This window comes from Mercenaria mercenaria, chromosome 8 (assembly GCF_021730395.1).
Source record: "Mercenaria mercenaria strain notata chromosome 8, MADL_Memer_1, whole genome shotgun sequence".
NCBI classification, from domain to species: domain Eukaryota; kingdom Metazoa; phylum Mollusca; class Bivalvia; order Venerida; family Veneridae; genus Mercenaria; species Mercenaria mercenaria.
Window position 1 is genome coordinate 58,960,081 of NC_069368.1, and position 20,691 is coordinate 58,980,771.

At 34.5% G+C, this 20,691-nt stretch overlaps 1 protein-coding gene across 1 annotated transcript; it reads left to right on the forward strand.

Moving 5' to 3' along the window:
• Window positions 1-8,893: 8,893 nt before the first annotated feature.
• Window positions 8,894-18,214, forward strand: LOC128559052 (uncharacterized). The gene is made up of 5 exons (XM_053550060.1): window positions 8,894-9,024; window positions 14,293-14,426; window positions 16,282-16,417; window positions 17,673-17,809; window positions 18,069-18,214. Exons 1-5 carry the CDS (start codon window positions 8,925-8,927, stop codon window positions 18,204-18,206), a joined length of 645 nt encoding a protein of 214 aa, XP_053406035.1. The 5' UTR covers window positions 8,894-8,924; the 3' UTR covers window positions 18,207-18,214.
• The last annotated feature ends 2,477 nt before the right edge of the window (window positions 18,215-20,691 follow it).

Sequence of the window (20,691 nt, forward strand, 5' to 3'; positions counted from 1 at the left end):
TGAAAATTGCAGACTCGGTTTGATTGAGTCTGTTCATGAGCAGTAATGGAAAATGCAACACTGCCCACGCCCCCTAGCACCGGCTTAAGCAGTATTCAATCTTCAAATCTAAATGAGTTGAAATCAATGATCCCGAAGGACCAGAAAATATAATAACACTGAGATGAAGTCGGGGCGACTTTTTACGGCCTCCACACAGCACTTAACACCCGCTATTGTGATGTAAATGAAATCTGGAAGGTAGATCCCTCGGAAGCACCAAAAACAATACACAATTTACACTATTTTGTTTAAAACACGTCTCTGTGCTACAAACTACGCATTAAGTAATTAAGTAAATGCCAACCGGCCGTCGCATTGTAGCTATTGCTCGTTTTGCACTTATATAACCATCATTGAAAACAGAGTGCCTAATTATAGTCTCTTATGTAATAGTCTGCATTGAATATCCGTAAAATTATCCATCCGTATAGATGTAATATTATACATTATAACGCTGAGTGAAAAACTTCGAGATCTTTTCATTTCTTCCATCCTAAGTAGCTTTTGATTAAATATTTGACCAAACATTTTCCATTGTTATATACATTGAAGGAGTAAATTAAGTCCCTAAAAATGCAATATTTTCCGTTAAACTTTGGCCTTGCATATCACATCTGTTTGTATTTCTTTCAGGCAATAATCTAATAATCTGTAACAAACTGATTTCTAGTAATATATTTTATTCCTAATAATAATCCGCATTTAGTGACTTTCATGATTAATCCAACGCAAGAAATTAAATAAGACCACTTGATATTGATTACGTTTTCATTTCAAAGTTCGTTTAAAAATTTAAGCCGATTTTTCGCACAAAAATCGGACGTTAGCCTTTTCTTTCATAGCTTTGTTATTCGTTAAACAAATCTCGCCCATAAAAGTCAATCGTCTGAAATAATAATGACAGGGGTTTCCGTGGAGATATGAGACAGGGAATGAAGAATCCGTTATAGATAGAAGTATTGGTATATAACAGCATTCCTCAACTTGTTACTTTAAATATACTACAAGAGGTTTTAGGACTCGCGTGCTGGAGATACAAAACTTAGACAAATTTTTACATGTTTAGACAAGTTCGGATTTTCAAGATTCCTATCTTTTTTATTTTATCATCATTTTTTCAGGATTATATTTTTTTTTCGATTTTTTTTTAAAGAAACAATAACTATAGTGAGCATATTGACATAGTGTAGAAACTAGAATTGTGTCCATAGGACACGGATGCCCCAACATACTGTGCCATTCTCTGCATAGCAAAACTATGAATGTGCCGTTACTGCAGTTAAACTATTCACAGAAAAAATATCCTTCATATATAATCATTTGCACATCAAGCTTGTTCATCTGAGAAAGTTTGAAGCAAATCAGATTAATAGTGTGGGAGAAGTTGGACACACAATATTTTTCTTTACATTGTTTTTAGCAAAACTATCAAAGGGCCATAACTGTTGAAAAAATAGTAACTGAAAAAAATCCTTCCTTTATTGTCACATGCACAAATAGCTTATTCATCTACGAAATCTTGAAGCAAATCAGGCTAATAGTGTGGGATAAGATGGACACAGAAGATTTCGAGACGTACGGACGTACATACATCAGCAACGCTATATACTCTTACACTTAAATGTGCAGGAGCATAAATACACTAGAATGAAGCTTGTTTCAACATATATTCTGTAACCCACAAGTTTGATTGACACCCTTACATAAAACGAGCTCTCTGCATGTGTACACATATGATTAGGATTGGATCGATTGTGAACTTATTTAATCAACAAATCCAACGCAACGGCCTAATTAAAAGTAAATATAACGAAAGCGCTTTTTTCATTTGGCTAGGTTATTATTCGATGATAGGCTAAAATAGTGTATCGATGATACTGACTTTAGCCTTTTCGTTTTAATATTGTCACTTAGGAAAAACGAACAAAATCGCCAAAACAAATGACTATAATATAATCATTGCTTAATTAGACTTTCGTTTCTTAAGCTAGTATCAATTTACAGCATTCGAACTCGTGCTTCTTACATTCTAATTAAAAATAGTTGCATTGTATTTGTTTTTACTTTTAACCGTTATCCCTTCCTGCAAATTTACTTTTAGTAATAGTTCAGCGAATTCCAGTTCATGATATATACAAAACTTGACTGTCATTGTTTCAATTATAAACAGAGTATTATTATCTTGTTTTCCTCATATTTTTCTTTAGCTCGTAAGTCATTGTTAATCATTAAAACTGATACTTTGAAACAGTATTGATAGCATTTCCATAGTTAGAGGTCACTGGGAAAGAATTTTCCGTTAGAAAAGAGCAATATTCTGGTCACTGGGAAAGAATTTTCCGTTAGAAAAGAGCAATATTTTGGCCACTGGGAAAGAATTATCTGTTAGAAAAGAGCAATATTCTGTTCACTGGGAAAACATTCTCCTTTAGAAAAGAGCATTATTCTGATGTATGCTCTATAAAACTACAAGTCATTTTAAGACACGCAAACACTGGATAATTTGACAGGCTAGAAGATTGGCAGCGCGTAAGTAACAAGTGTAATTCCATTTCCATTGATATGTGTTTTTGTTATTTTATAATCTCCAAATTTCCTATAGTTAAATTGTATCTGAATGTGCATAGTGAACATATTGCCTTAACTTCCTATATAAATTGTCAGCCCATAGTTTTATACGACACTTATTCAGTACATATTCATAATGGTTGCAAAGTAAAATTTAGCTATATGCGCCATACTGTTAGGCTGCACTTTTTAGCTCTGATTTGATTTGATTTTGTTTCGTTTATTGTGGGAGTGGAGACTCGATTTTTTGAGTGTATTTTTGTGAATGTGTGCTGGATGTGTTTGCGTCACTATTTTTTGGATTGCTGCATGTGTTGATCCAGACACAGCATCAGAAACAATCACATAAATAAATTGGGATATATTTATTGTTGATAAACACTTTGTGAACTTTTGCTCACCATTGTGGTTTTCAATAATGGATCTTATTATGTATGACAGCAATTTTCTACACCGAATTGGACAATCAACAAGGTGTAGACCTAATCTTATTGTGTTATCAAGGGTAAAAGATTTGAGAATATTGAACCAGTACAGAAGAAAAAGAGCTGGTCGCCTGAAGGCACAAGCCTTGAACAATAGCAAAAGTGGTTACGGTAAACCAGTGGCTTTCAGAGGTGTAAACTTTAGCAACCTTGTATATCCTAAGAAAAATGGAAATAAATTGAATAGACAAAATGAACAGCTTACATGCTTGACGTTGTCGCTCAGCAGTAAACAAAGGTGTTCTTATTGGTCAATTATTACGCGATGAAAAGATAGATTTTGCCCTTCTTACAGAGACTTGGTGTTCGGACGACAAACAACATCAATAAGAAACGTCTGATCTCAGTCAAAATGGCTATAAACTGAGTGTTACGAACAGGCAAAATAGGATGGGTGGTGGTGTTGCACTGACATGTAGATCTACTGTAAACATGCGCAAATTATCAGCTGGAAACTCTCACAGTTTTGAATATGGTGTTTGGCAGTTGATTTTCAAGAACATTACTATGCATGTAGTTGGGATATACAGACCTCCATCTTTGTCAACTTGTTCCCAGTTTGTCACAGAATTCTTTCAATATATGGAGGGAGTACTATCACAGTGTTCAAATGTAATGGTCATGGGTGACTTTAATCTTCACATCAACGATGACACAAATGCTGTAACAGAATTCAACAATTCCTTGTACACCATAGGTTTGCAACAGCATGTACAATTTAGTACACACACTGGTGGTAACGTTCTTGATTTAGTCGTTACGGAAGTGGTGAATGGTGTTGAAGTAATTTCTTGTGAACAGGGTCCATATATTTCTGACCACTGTGCAGTAAACATTGTGACAAATGTTAAAAAGGAAAATATAACCAGTGAGGTGGTGCTTTTTAGAAATTTCAAAGACATGGATACGAACACATTTTCAAGTGATCTGAGAGAAATGACCATCGAAAGTGATAATGTCGACTCTTTTGTTGATGAATTTCAGACAGCAGTAGAAAAGATTATGAACTCACACGCACCAATTATAGAAAAAACAATCATCCGTCGCGCTCCAAAACCCTGGTTCACAGAAAATCTCCTTCATCTTAAAAGAGCGGCTTGCAAATCTGAACGTTTGTGGAAGAAACATAGACAATCACATCTGTATGAAGCCTTTAGAAACAGCACGTAAAACTACGAAAAAGAACTCAAACGTAAGAAAATATCATCTCTGAGTGAAAAAGTTCTAAATGCCAAAGGTGACTCGAAAAAGCTTTCTAGATTTATATCTGAGACAACGGCCACTAGGTCTGAGAACCCTGTGCCAACTGGACATGACAGCACACTGGCAGAGAAATTTGCAGATCATTTCATAAACAAAATCGAAAAAATATTGAGAATCGTTGAAACATTTCGATAATTTTCAACCATGTGAAAAAGATATTACTTGTTTTGACAGTCTTAAAGATCTGAGTGAGGAAGAAGTTAGAAAACTTATAAACCATCTACAGACGAAATCATGTGAACTTGATATTCTACCAACAAAAGTGCTAAAATCGTACTTAGATGAACTGTTGCCTGTTATTCCCAGATTGGTAAATTTGTCGTTGCATAAAGGCATCTTTCCAACAAAATTGAAACAGACAATTGTAAGACCTTTGTTGAAGAAAGTGAGACTCGAATTTGGAAACTACAGGCCTGTTAGCGACCTCTCGTTTTTGTCAAAACTTATTGAAAAAGCAGCTCTGTTCAGACTCCACGATCATGTAAGCAAACACAATCTTCTACCCAAAAATCAATCTGCTTACAGGAAAAACCATTCTTGCGAATCAGCATTGTGATGTCTAGTAAATGATTTACTGGATGCTATGGAGAAGAAAGAAGTTACGGCGCTAATTGCCATCGATCTCAGTGCCACCTTTGATACTGTAGACCATGACATTCTCGTTGATGTGTTGAACAAGCAGTATGGCGTTTGTGGAACAGCACTGAGCTTGGTTGATTCCTATCTGCGCCCCAGACGTTGCCGTGTAAGTGTCAATTCAGCCATGTCCTTTCCACGTCAATTACATTGTAGCGTTCCACAAGGGAGTTGCTTACGAGGGTGGGATCAAAAGTAATGCAACCAATGGTGTTAAATAACAACTAAAGGTTGGATTAAGAAAATCTTTATTTCAAACCTTCAAAGTAATCTCTGACAGATACACAACGTCTCAATCTTTTAATCCAACCCTTAAAAGCTTTCTGATAATCCTTTTCAGGTATATAACTAAGGAGGTTAAATATGGCGGCCCCCAACTTTTGGCGGGATGTATATTTTCTGCCTGCAAGCTTTGTCTTGAGACGAGGGAAAAGGAAAAGGTCACAGGGGGCTAGATCCGGAGATTAGGGCGAGTGTTCTAGAACATATACTCCATGTTCATTCAAAAACGACGTCACAATCCCAGTCTTGTGACTCGAGGCGTTGTCATGAAACAAATGGATGCCTCGGATACCCGTCTTTGGTCAATGTTTCTGGAAATACTTGAGAAGCTTTTTAAGAACTTTTTTCTTATAAAACTTGGCATTTATTGACTTGCCTTTAGGTACAGGAACCTGGATAGCGAGTTATTCAGTGGTGAAAAATATGGCATTACATAACCTTTTTCACACTTGCAATCCTTTTGGCAATGCAATGCCTTCTAGCATTTTTGGTGAGCCATACTCGGTTACTAATTTTTCGATGCGGTTCGAAGAAATATATCCAAGACTCATCACCTGTTACTACATTCATAAATGTTTTTAGATCGTATCTTTGAAACCTTTTCAAAAGCATGTGCCCCATCTTAACGCGCGTGCATTTTTGCTCATCAGTGAGCAAATGCGGGACCCACCTAGCACTTTTCTTCTTCAATTTCAAAATATTTCGCAGAATGCGCAACACAGATGCTTTTGAAATGCCAACCATGTCCGCAATCTGCTGAGAAGTATATCTTGCGTCAGAAAGTACTATTTGTTTGATTTTATCAACAATCCTTGGACTACTTGCAGACTTAGGTCGACCAGTTTTAGGCGCATTTTTGACAGACTCCACACTTGCAATAAAATTTCCTAACCCATCTGCAAACTGTGGAAAAGGACATTACATTACTACCATAAACAGCACATATGTCAGCATAAATGTCCTTTGAACCTCTTCCGAGTGAAGCGCAAGTCTTAATGTAAGACCTAATTTCGTTCTCATTTTTTACACTTTTACCAACCATTTTCCTAACCGCCTACGAGTAGGGTTTATGCAAATGTCAATTGTGAGCGAGAAATTGTGTCTAGATGTATAGTTTATACGTCGATTGAAAGCTATTACAATGGGGAACACGTGCAAGGCTTGAATTTTGTACTCGCGCTAAAAATAGCGGTTATCAATAGCCAGTGGCATTACTTTTGATCCCTTCCTCGTAGGACCATGGCTCTATTTGACATATGCGGGGATACTGTTTGATGTTATTCCGTCATCGATTTCAGTTTATGGCTTTGCGGATGACCACACTGCTAATAAACGCTTTAAACCATCATCTCCAACAGTCGAATCCGTGGCAATACAAGAACTTAAACAATGTGCATTAACAATCAACAACTGGATGAATGAAAATAAGCTCAAAGTGAACACTTCCAAAACCGAGTTCATCATGTTTGGTAGTAGGCAACAGCTCTCTAAGTGTGCAACTGACAAAATATGCATTGTAGGTGACGAAGTGAAATGAGTGAGCTTTATTCGATTTCTAGGTGCAAACTTGAATCTAAAAGAGCATGTAAAACGAAAGTGTAGAACAGCAATGCTCAACTACTTCAGAATAAAATGTATCCGAAAATATTTTATCAAAGAGGCTGCCGAAACTCTTGTGCTGTCATTGGTGATATCCCATTTAGATTATTGCAATGTCATTCTGTATGGTATTGCTCAAAGCGAGGTAAACAAATGCAACGAATTCAGAACATGTGTGTAAAACTTGTCCTAAATCGAAGAAAATATGACAGTTCCAAGCAAGCGCTCTATGATCTTCACTGGCTACCCATCAAAGCCAGAATCACATTCAAAATGCTCACCTACATGTATAATTATTCACTTTGAAATTCTCCCGCATAATTTTCAGAACTTCTCATAAAACAAACACAGACAAAGAACTTGCGTTCTTCAAATCCCGTTTCTGGGTGTTTCGTTGTTCCTTTCAACAAGCGCAAAACGTTCAGCGACAGAAGTTTTGGTACTGTTGGACCTAAACTCTGGAATGAATTGCCTCTCAAAATAAGGAACTCGGACACATTAGATGTTTTCAAAAGAAGTTGAAAACTCATTATTTTGGAAATTACTTTGCACTCTTTTAGTGACTGTGATTTTTTAAGATATTGTGGTAACACGAACTGGATGATTTTTATTGTCTAAATTCTTTCGGATATGAACAGTTTTATCACAAATACAAAAATACAGTTGTTTGTAATAACTTATGGACATGCCACAATAACTCAATTCTACTTACTTACTAACAAAACAGCTATCTTACTGTAACTTAATATTCTATTATTTTATTAACTTTATCTGATGCCTGATCTTTTGTTTTATACTTACTAAATAGTTTATTCACAATGATATTTATGCTGATTTATTTCATACATCTTTAAAATGTCTTAATATTTAGACGTAATTTTTTATGTGTTTGGAAAACGCCATTGAATATGTTTTACGTAAAAATAGGCGTTTAATCAAATAAAACAGTTTCAGTTTCAGTAAAATTTAAAACATTAAAAACAAAATGAACATTTACTTCTTACGTCATTTACAGAAAAGAACACTTAATAAATGTTCCGAATTCTCTCTCTCTCTCTCTCTCTCTCTCTCTCTCCCAGTAGTTCGTGGCACTCTTTCAATTGGTATAGACAGGAGTGCGAGCAATGATTAGTGAAGGGAAGAAAATATTAAAACACGACGCAGGGAAAGTTCCTGGAAAATAGAGTGAACATGAAATATAAACTGATAGCACGTTAATTGTTCAGTAAGGTAAAAAACAAGAAAGTGAAGTGTTAAAATTCCCTTGCTGATCTTTTGGTTGATTTCTGAGACAGTCTGATTGTAAAAATAAAAATAATATAAGTGTATTAGTCGTTTTTCTTCCCATCGTAAAGCACGCCGCTGCATCATCTTCCTTTTAGGTTCAGGTGACCAGAAGGTTGATGCATATTCAAGTTTGGAATTAACAAGGGTTTTATTAGCAAGGAATCGGAATGTTCATTATAGTAACAATATTTCTGAGGATGAACCCAAATGTTTTGTTGCCTGTTGTGCTGACTATATTGATGTATTTGTCCCTTCGTAAGGATTTATCAATGTCCGCCATTAGATATTTTCCATTCGGTACTGGTTTAAATTTTAATGTTTCTCCAAAGTTACAGGTGTACGGTTTCTAGAAATAAACAAGAACTGACACTTGCTGAGGCTACATGTAAGAACATTATAAATAAATGTTAAATTATTTCTTTCCTAACACTAGTTTTATCTTTATAATCGTATTTGTTGAGGAAATTAAAAGTGGATGTCGAATGAAGAGATTTGAAAAGCATCATTTATTAAAAATTAATACTGAGAACGAATTTTGTTAACACTACATATATTGTTTGATAACTGATTCATTTCAGGAAAGAGTATAAGTAGACTAGGATACTATTATGCAAACTAAACATGAATCGCTAGGGCGATTCATGGATTTGCCGATCCAATTTTGCCGTTCATTTCGCATGAACACCGAAAACAATCATTTCTTAATTAATACACATAGTTAATGTAAACATACAAGTAACGTGTTTATGTTTTATCGGTACTATGCTTACAAATAGGTTTAAAACTGTACACAATGTATGTATAACCAAACAGATTTGCAGTGAGACTAAAGTAGAATACTCTGTTGACAAAATTGTTCCAAGTAAGTGCTAGTTTTATGTGCTAAAAAAAATCTCTTTTGCAATGTTGCACCCAAAATTGAGCAAGTAACTTTTAGCCCATACTTATACAGGTATAAGAGTTTCAAATTTTATATTTGAAAGCATGATCAGTTTATGTAAACAGTATTATGTACTAGGTTTTAAACAGTGTACACTTAATACAGGTATAGCTAAACGCAGCATAAATGTGTACGTCAACAACAAAAAAAAACTTTTTATATAATCAACTGTTACATAATGGCATTTAATTATCAATAGAGATCTACATACACAATTTATTTATATATTTAGTTAAATATATCTGATGAATATGCAATTTTTAAAGTAAATATCCAAAGATAAAATAATTTAGATGAAGACCGGCATTGAAAATCTTTAAAACAGTAAAAATTCACAAATGTCAAGTTGTTTAGTAAAGACCCATTTAAATACTAATTTAACTAGAGTAAAAGTTGTCATTGCGAGTTTATTGTAGTACGCGTTACTTTGTTTATGCATGAACAAACTTACTTGCTGTGTTGTTGACTTGTCATGTTGTGGTTTTGTTTTTAATCATTAATTAGTGAGGTTTATTGTCTTCATTTTTTATTTCAATGAGATATATTAAAGAGAAAGTGTATGAGTAATTTTGCAATGTTTAAGTTTGCAGTAGTTTATTTACTTTAATACCGCACATTTCTACAAAAATGAATAAAAAAAATAAAACAGATAAAAGTTACACTTCTTGAAAAAAGCTGCGCCCTAGCTGTATATTTACTTCGTGGTGTTATATTCTGATGTAAGGCATTCTGTTTTAGTCCAACAGTACGTATGCCTACCTGGTTAAAACGATTAAATATTCAAAGATAAAGCAGGTTGCGTAACCAGAAGATCTTGAACTCCATACTCTATATTCCTTTGTATGTGAAACTATTTAATACAAAGTATGTGCATATGTTATCATTGAACACAATTACTGAATAAATAAACACTAAAGCATTCTTATGTCCCTAAGTCACAACTGGTAAGTGAATTTGAAAAAAAGAAAAACATGGAAAATATCCAACATGGAAATATCACTTTTGAGAACACTTGCCCCTTAAGCTCATTCACAAAAGATAAAACGCATACCTCAATACTTGTAGAGTAATGAAAATATTACTGGCGTTGATGTGATGCAAATCTTTGCACTTTGATGTTTGTGATAGATGATATTTTGCAGTTCGTAATTCTAAAATTGTAATTAGAAATAAGAAGCGTAGACTGTTAAGTAATGCATGTGGTTTTTAGTTGTTACCGATTCAAAAGGTTCTTCAATCATCAAATTAAATTGTAATGCAAAGCATTTGGGATGACAAAATATAGAATGCGAGTGGTCTTTTAAAACTAAGTGTTTAGTGCACTTGTTTTGAAAAATGTTTACGAGTTAAAACACCTATGAAGGCCACAAACTGCTTTCTCAAACTTCAGAAATTATTCCTTAGAACCCGGGACTCTCTTAACACCAGATAAGAGACATTTAATATTTCACAAACATTAATGTAGGCGTGTACACATGTCTGAAGTATGAAATAGGCAATCATTTAGCAATACCTAAGTAAAGGTATAAAAGCTTATGGAACAAAGGTACAAAATGCTATGGACCTAAAATTTATAAGAATATTCTTTGGCAGCATATAGTGCAACCAAGCAGACTCTAGATTGATTGAATATGTTCATTAGAAGTAATGAAATGTGCAATTTACGGAGCACCACAAGCGGAGGATAGTTTTATACAGAAATATTAAAACCTATGATCCTGAAGAGCCGGAACATGTAACAACATTGAAGTCGAATCCAAGCACGGGGAGACTTTTCTCGGTCACCATACGCGAAAAGCCATTATTGTCATAAATAATAAAATCTTTCAGAAAATCTTTTGGAATCACAGAACGCAACTGTTTCCTAAAGACCAAAGGTAACAGAAAGACAAGTAAAGTAGAAGACAATGTAAAAAAATTGTTAACTCAGGAAAGTGGCAACGAAATGCAGGTTAACTGCGTGACTGTGTAAGTGTTCATTATCAAAGAAGCTGCGTAAACAGCAATGCACAGACACGATTTGTGATAACAGTTAATCTGCAATTAGGACAGAAAGTAGTACAGTTGAGAAATACAAGACGATGGGCATGAAACAAAACAAAATTTAGACTGTTTCTCTAGTTCATCATTATAATTGAAAAGGTAGACACGAAAAATAGACTGGAAATGATATCAGAAATCCTTCTAACGCTATCCAAAGGGACCGTCACTGTATGGAAAGTCTAAAAATGACTGTAAACGTGTTTCATTGTGAAGTAATTTTTCTACAGGTATACTTTATACCACTCCATTCAGAAAACATGTTATGCTCTACGGTTGTCACTCAAGTTTATTTTTACTTTTCGCTTCATGCTCGATTGCTGCCCTAATTATTCTTTCAACCCGTGTAATTTCTACAAAACAACTCACAAGAAAAAAGAAAAGTAAAATGAATGTCTGATTTGTTTTATTTACGTCAGACAAAAATAAACAGGATGCAAGTGATGTATATAACATGGCTATTAAACCTTAGATCCACCACCAAGGATTGGAGCTGTCAATATTTCCTTTGATGCAATTATCACCGGCTTCAGATTGTAAATATTTACATTCTGTCATATTTTTATTGATAGACCGAAGTAGGTCGTGCTGTGTAAAAACACTTTTCCTACAGGTTTACTGTAATTTCGATAAAATACTATGTGCATTGTGGTGTTAAGATTTGTACGTTTCTATTTATATATCTGTCCGTATTCCTTCTACATGTCGATGCATAGCACCTTTTTAGTACATTATCGCGCATGAAAGTGGTCTAAATATAGCTCACTTTAATATTAAAACCTTTAGCACGATCGTCATGAACCTTCGCCAATCTTAGAAATTTTCTTTCAGAAGTCCTTTGATAAAAGAGTCATACCTCAACAATAGAATTCAGTGATTATAAGTTTATTTCTGTCTGAAAGAATAATGTTTTCGAAAACAAATTACGTAATTTTAGACGCGAATGAACAGTGCCTAGTAATACGTTTATTAGATCAGAATGGTTTGAGCAAAGTACCATGGTATATCATAACAATAAATTTGATAAGAAGTTCCACTGAATGCATGGAATGTACCCAAGCAAAACAATAGCATAATTGATACGACTGAAAGCAAAAGAAAAGAAAGAAACGTTGATCAAAGAAAGTAACAGATGAAATACAGTTAAGAAAGGACTGTCTCAAAGTAGAGAAAGTATAGTGGTCATAAAACAAAACAAGACAAACTGCAAACTGTTGTGCACTTTTTGGACCAAATGGCAACTACAGGCTTTCTGTATTTCGTCATTCGAAATTAAGTCTTTAAGTGTCGTGCTGCGGCTGTAAAGAGTCTCCCCGTACTTGGACGGTTGTAATATTTGCCGGTACTTTTGGATTGTAGAGAAGATTCATTTTTACTATAACAGAAGTCACCGTAAGCCGGTGCTAGGGGAGGGGTGGGTCTTTTATTCTTCTTATGAAATATGAGCGAAAAACATTACAAAAGCATATTACATTCAAATAAATATAAACTAGAGCGTACATTGAATACGAATTATAGACAAAAACAAAAGAGAATATTTAAGACACTTCGTAAGCTGTCCAAGTATTGTTAAACATTGCAAAAGCGTAAGCCTTTTTACGTGGTTACTCGATTGGCTAAATGCGCATCATTGAAAGGTCAGTTGAGGTTAACTTATATACCTTTCCATTCACAAAACATATTACGCTCTCCGTTTGTCTATCAATCATATTTGGTTATGTTTATTTTTTAATTAATGCTCTAGTTATTTTTACGATGTGTGTAAGATTAAGGTGAATTTTCTACGAAAATCCAACACGAGAAAAGAAAAATAAAAACAAAGGTTGAAAAAAAAAAATTTACTTACGTCCGCAAAATAAACAAACAGGATCCTGAAGATCTATATAAGAGCTCATGTTAGCTATAGCTTTATAGAACTCTAAGACTATATAATTATTGAGGATTAACATTTTAAAACGTGTACAAGAAGAAAGATGGAATTCCAAAGATTTTTGATTGCAGCAATTATGCTGGTTGTATATGCATCAACTACATACGGTAGGAAATTTATTTCATAATAAATCTGTGCTTTTGCATTTTTGTATATTTCACTTTTCGCATTTGACAATAGTAAATAGCTGGTTATTTGGTCTAGCGCTACAGAAAATATAAGAAATTCAGCTTGTAAGGACAAAACAATTAAAGTCAATAAATAACAAATAAATAAAATTGACCGAATTACCAACGACAGCATAAAAAGACGTATATAAACAATTATATTTTCAGCTTACCGTTATACATTTATTGTAACTTTGTAAATAAATGAAGCATTGCAATAAAAATAAAATAATATAATATTTGTATCAGATTTCATGTATACTTGTATGCACAGATTTGCAGAAAGTTCGAAAAACTTCTCCCTGTTGTAGAATTAGGCATTTCAGTCGCACTGTATGTCAGCTTGAATATTAAAATTCATATTATGTGAAATTATGACATTTACACATTTTCCTATACTAAATAATGAGCATCTTATCAAAGGTATCTAAACATCTCCCGGTTTCATGTAACTTCGTGGGAAAGTAGTTCCATGGGTTATGGCTCCGTGGAGATCTGAATTCGTTGGTTTAAAATTTTGCGCGTAGAACGAAAGGAAATTTTATTTGTTCGTTTGGATATAATAAGATATTAAGTGGCTACGTTCCTGTAAAAGGTTAGATAGAATTGAAAATTAGATATATATTATATATATTTTCAAAGACTGTTGAAACTAAACTCACGACAATTAACCCCACGTGAAAATTTATGAATTCATAGTAACTGTTATTCATATACTATAACTTATTGAATGGTTTGCTGCCAGTCAGTAGTCAAACATGTTGCCCGAGGTCCGAAGGCTATTGATTGACTGGCCACTCAATAGGTGTTTTATTATTTGACATCAAAAATGAAGTTTTATTTTCAGTATAAGTAAACATGTGTTGGATATAGACATGTCATATTGCACAATCTGAGGACAGGCGACTTGTATAAGAAGCATACAATAAAGGGCTTATTGTATATGTAGGTCAGACCAATAGTTATTATCCTTGATTATGATACAAATTGCTAACCTGGTAATAGTAAGAAGATGAAAAACGGCGGCTGCTATTGAGGATTTGTAAATTTCAGCTTATGACTATATTGGATGTTACGAAGACAAGCCATCGAGGATTTTAGAAGGAAAGTTTACCAACGGAGATATGACTGTGGAAAAATGTATACAGACTTGCAGTATTGCGCAATATCGCTACGCTGGGGTTGAGGTTTGTAGATTCAGCTTATCTGTTCTTTTATCAAAACTAACTGAACAAACTGTAAGGATAGTTTTCTTTCATTTATTGAAAAAAGGCTGTTTTAAGACATAACTGTTTCGTAATATTGGCATTCTATGTACTTAGACTAGGTGATTTCTACCAACATTTCATATATACATATATCGCAGTCAGTTTAAAACGGTATGTCTAATGGGCTAGAAACGCGGGTTCAAAACGGTTATCCATGCCAGCTATCGCCTGAAACACACATCAACTTGTAAAGTCATAAACAACAGTATTCTACTGTATAACAAGAGCTCTCGAAGTCCGACAACGCTTAACTAATCAAAACATGCAACACGTTATAAAAAACAACAACATATTGATAAGTCGGAAAGAGAACATAAGTTTCTGAGAAAGCAAAATAGAGTTATGGAACTTGCACATTGAATGTTAACAAATTTGTTCCCATCAGTGATTATTAAGATACAAAATCTTAAAGAAAATGTCTAAATTTTTCTACATGTTCATTTCCATCAAGTTTGGCATAGAACGTATGTAAGATACTGAAAAATGATAAAATGGGTGAAAGTAAAAGTTAGATATTGGTAAAAATGCAAGAATAATGTAAATTTTCTGCTTTATTTCAAACCGCTGCGACGATTTACAACCTTCTATGCAATATTGTTTTTGTATTTATAAGAATATCTTGCAATATTCTTATGTCAATAAGTTTGTACTACTAGTAACTTTCAGATTACTCGCTTATTAAGGATTTTTAGAGAAATTATTTTTCACATAAAATGTGTGGGTTATTTCCTTTAACTGGAAAAGGGGAATCATTTGTAAAAAGCGGAAAGGCGTTAAGTGGTTTGTGTATTTCATATCAAATGTTGATAGTGAACACGTTTATCCAAAGTCAAAAAAAAGGGTCACATCCTTGTAAAAATGCAAACCATGAGTTCAGGAACCTAAACAAATGTGTTATCCACTTAGTCTAATGGTTATTGAGATGCCAGCTTATATTCAAATATTGATTAATTGTGTAGTGGGGCCTCCGTAGCTGAGTGGTTAAGGTCTATGACTACAAATTACTTGCCTCTCACCGGTGTCGGTTAAAGCCGGGGCGTTGAATTCTTCATGTGACGGAAGTTCGCCCGTAATGAAGTAATGCACCAAGGAGTACCTGGGGTCTCCCTCAACCATCAAAGCTGCAAAGTCGCGATATGACCTATTATTGTGTCGGTGCGACATTTAACCTAACAAAAAATAACTGGGGCGAGTGAGGATGCGCTATAAAGGTCTGTCTATTATTTGAATATTGTAGCTAAAAGCTGTTTGCCCAGGTCTGTAGTCCTAGAAAAGGATATTGCATTTCCAACAAGATATTTCTTTCGTGATTGTATATCTTAGAGCTGGTTCACATTAGTTGTCATTGTGGTATTGTGGCATCAATTTCCAGTGACATTTAAATGTGACCACTGAAATGTATTCCAATATGACCAATGAAATGCCCAATCTAATACTATTTAGTTTAAAATTGTTTAGTTAACTAATTAAGTCAATTAAGCCAGTTTTATGTGGAATCAAGTATTCAACTAATCATGTTATTTTTATCACCATCTTATAAAATGTTAGTATCTTAACCATATCATGTAATTATTGTACGATCTTTGCTACTAATTATTTAATGTTCTTTTTATATTATTATTCCTTTTGAATAACATGGTCATATATATTTCGTTTAAATAACTACTCTTTAGTAAGGTAATAAATCAATGTTTTACAAAATCTATGTACCCATTTATCACAATAATTTTATTCAGGTTATCTTTTATATTACAATATTTTCCCCTTCTTTCAGTATAAAAACCAATGTTTCTGTGGAAATAAAATAAAACCGTACAAAAGACTTGCAGAAAGCGCATGCTCAACATCATGTGGAGGAAATTCAAACCAGAAGTGTGGCGGGACATGGAAAATATCCATATACCACACAAGTGAGAATATAATTTTACCGATGTTGCTCACTACAGACCTGGAGTGACCTGGAGCGGCCTTTTGTGCATGTCAAAAGTGATTATCAATTAGAGCGCATGGCACAAATACGCAAATAATGCATGTCCGCACGCATTTATCGTATAATATGTATAATATACTGACTAAAGGTTAGGGTTAGGAATACCATGGTTACAAAATATATACATTAAAGATACTTATCAAATCGCTTGAATACGGTATATACCGGAGTCTCTAATTTATCACTGACGTTCCATGTCTTTTTTTAGTTAGTCTTATTTACAATTAGTATTATCATTTAATTTATGTTAATGGTCCTTTCCATTGGTCTAGACGCAGTCACGTGAACATTGATAAAAAGTCTAATAGGTATTGACATTGTATTTGATATCCCTGTACCTAGTTAGCATTCAATATGTTGGATTTAATAGTAAAAGAACTATAATTACCTTTTACGTTCGGTCAATATAATAGGGTTATTATGATAGTAGCTCGATCTGAGATGCTGTATTCGGCTCGAGTGCATTTTGCCAGATCGGATCTCACGAGGCGCGCAAGCGCCGAGTGTGATCCGTCCTTGCAATATCCACGAGAGCCGAATACAAAATCCCAGATTGAGCTACTGTTGTAATGATCCTTTTATTATATACATTCGTCTTTTTGTTTGTTGTTTTATTATAGAACGAAATCTTTATTGTTTGTTGACGTTAAAATAGAAATGAGTGAGGTTTTGAAGTTTTTGTGTGCGCTTTTTATAGAACTGTGTCAGGTCATGAATTTTAAATGAAAATAGTCCGGCAACGTACAATACAAAAGGTACTCTACGGAATTTTTTCTGTTAATATTTACTTGTGGAATATAAGCAGTATTTTCGACAGAATTTATATAGGTATATAATAAAAGAATTTATCGATCTGGAAACTGATAACAATCTTGGGCTACGCCCTCGGTCTATGTCACGTGTTCCAGATCTTCGATAAATACTCATTTCGGCCTCAATAAAAGACAATTAACTGTATATAATCGATATATATTCATTTGTTTAATTAAGAAACATTGATCATTTCAACATTTTATTAATTACTAGTCAGTGTTTTGTCAAGCATCGCCACGAGTCCAAATATGTCACGTTAAAAAGCTATTTGGTCAGCGGAAGGTAAGTGGTTGTACCCATGTAAATGTATCACGTAAGGTAGTTTTTCAGCTGATATTAAACTAAATTATTTGGTGTTACAGACAAGTATCTTGGATGTTATGTGGACAAAAGATCCAGAATTCTGAGTGGTCCAAAAACCGATAGTAGTATCAAGATGACGGCCAAGTTCTGTCTCCAATTCTGCAAGGGAAAAAACCAAGCATTTGCTTTAACGCAGGTATATACAAAAACATACAGTTCTTCATACTAATCTTTTAACTTTTTTCTTTAAAATAAAATATCGAGTAGGAATCACGAGCAACATTCATTCATTTATGTTACATATTATTTACGCGGTTACATCTCTATATATATATTTTCAGTGAAAATTGTTATAGTTTCCGAAGAGTCATTTACCAAGCTAAACAAGAGGGAACTCCATGCTGTTGCGTTGAACGTTTCCAAGATAAAAGTTTGTCTTTTTGTATAATTTACAGTATTCCAAACAGTGTTTCTGTGGAAATAACTTTAAGGACTACGACAAGAAAAGTGACAGCGAGTGCAGTTATAAATGCTCCGGGGCAAGGAGTGAATTCTGTGGAGGTTTCTGGAGAGGATCATTGTATGTTGTATAAAAAACACGGTAAGCGAACACAAGAAACAATTTCATGCTCCTCGAACGGTCAGCCGCCGCTTTGTCCATCCCGCTAGTATTTCTCAGAAACTACTGGTTGGATTCCCAATAGGAGATATGTTTATTATCTTCATGGTTTGTTGAGATGAATTTTCACTGAGTTGCTGCCCTTTGATTATTCAACATTACTAAACTAAAGCATCATTTCTTGTCAGGAATATTCTTCAGCAACCACCGACTGGAATTCAGCGAAACTTCAAAGGAAACTAAACTTGTGAGAGGATATGCGCATATTATCTTCATGTATCGGTTGAAAGATTTTTCACTGAGTTATTGCCCTGTGATTATTTATCATTAGTATACCGCAGTGCCATTTCTTGTCCTGAGTATTACTCAGCAAACCCTGTTTGGAATTCAGCGAACTTCATAGGAAGCTTCACACTTAAGAGGAGATGCGCATATTATCTTCATGTTCCAGTCGGATGGTTTTGTTATTTATATAAATTAGTTATTGCCTTTAATTATTCATATACTGAAGCACAATTTCTTGTCCGGATTATTGCTATGAACCCACTGACTTTAATTCAGTAAACATTGATAGAAAGCTTCTCTGTTAAGAGGAGAAGCGCATATTGTTTTCGTGTTCTAGTCGAATGATTTTGCACTGGGTTATTGCTGTTAGATTATTCAACAAACGTTATCCTTAGCACTCATTAGTTCGAATTCAACGAAATACCATAGGAAGCGTAACTCTCAAGAGGAGATGTGCAAATTATCTTCTTGCTCCAGTTAAATTATTTTTCAAACAAAACCGCCATCTTTTTCCGAAGTATTTTTCAGCAACTACTTTTTGGAATTCAATAAAAACTCAATGGAAGCTTCAATCTTAAGAGGAAATGCGCTTATCATTTGGTCAGATCATTTTCATTGAGTTATTGCCCTTAGATTATTCAACATTGGTTAACTACAGTGTCATCCTTGTCCGGAGTATTCCTCAGCAACCCCTGGCTGGAATTCAGCGAAATTTCATAGAAACATTTACTCTCAAGAGGAGATGCGCAAAACGTCTTCATGATCCAGTCGAATGATTTTTCACTTAGTTACTGCACTTTTGATTATTCAACATTAGTAAACGATAGGGTCAACCTTTTCCGGAGTATTCATCAGCAGCCCCTGACTGAAGCTTCACTCCCAACTGTTGATGCGCATATCATGTGCGAGCTTGTTTTCTACAACTTCTAGCTGGAGATCTAAGAGATTTCTTTAGAAGCTTCACTGCTAAGAAGAGGAACGTGCACAGTCGATGAATTCTGTTTTGTAATTTTGATATGCAATATTCGTATTTCGTGGAGCATCTTTGGGTTTTATCGATATTTCTCTTTTACCGGTATTTACTAGCACTGGATCAGTGTTTTTGTTAATTGATAAGGATTAATACAAAGTTTAAACCGTAAAGTGATGCTTAAAATATGTTTCGGTGCTGCTCGGTGATCAGGTTTTTTTGTTCGTTTGTTTTGCTTTGGGTTTAGCTCCGTTTTTCAACAGTATTTCAATTACATAACGGCAGACGATTGATCTAACCAGTGTTCTTGAATTGTGTTCCAGTACAAATCTGTTCTCCGCAAGTAACCACCAACTTCCCCACACAAAGTAGAAGTAGAGGACGAATTTCGATTCAGACATAAGATCTTTTATCAAATCTTCCCGGAGAACATATACCTCGCCCGGGGATCGAACTCAGACCCCGCGATCCGTAGATCTGCGCTAACCCTATTGAGCTAAGCGGGCGGGCTTCTATTACAACGTTAAGGTCCTGATTGTGTGAAGGAAAATATATGTCGGTCGAATGATTACATCATTCTTTGTATTGTAGAATGCATTACGTTTATGCTTATAACTTTATAGTACAACGGCAATTAATGGCAGTTGGGATATTTTATTTTTTCAGAACAAAAGGACGAGAGCACCGGGGTGATTGTGCAACAAGCTATGAAACTGTTTTCTTTCACTTTATTATGATAAATAAAACTATTTGATGAAATCAGATTATCTTGCTTGAGTCAAAACATGAGTTTTACATTATAGATTTAACTGTTTTTCTTGGGGTTTTGCATGTACAAACCCACCTGAATAATGCACAAATGGAATAGAGCCCGGAAGCCTCGAATATTACTGCTATCAATGAAACGCGCGAATACTAAAAAGGTTAAAAGGGTTCATCAATGTGTGAACGCTCGTCTAAACCAATCAAACCGCTTGATTAAACAGATGTTGATATTTTTACCATTTGAACATACCATGAAAATAAGTATTCTGTTTCTTTGTCTCTCAAGCCTAATGCTAGAGAGACAAGTACATCAAATTGAATGGCATCGAAGTCCCAACGACAGATGGCCAAGAGTTTTGACTGTTACCGGCAAACCATTAATTTACATGAAATTATAAGTTATTTTTCACAGATTCATTTTCAAACTGTTAATTTATCA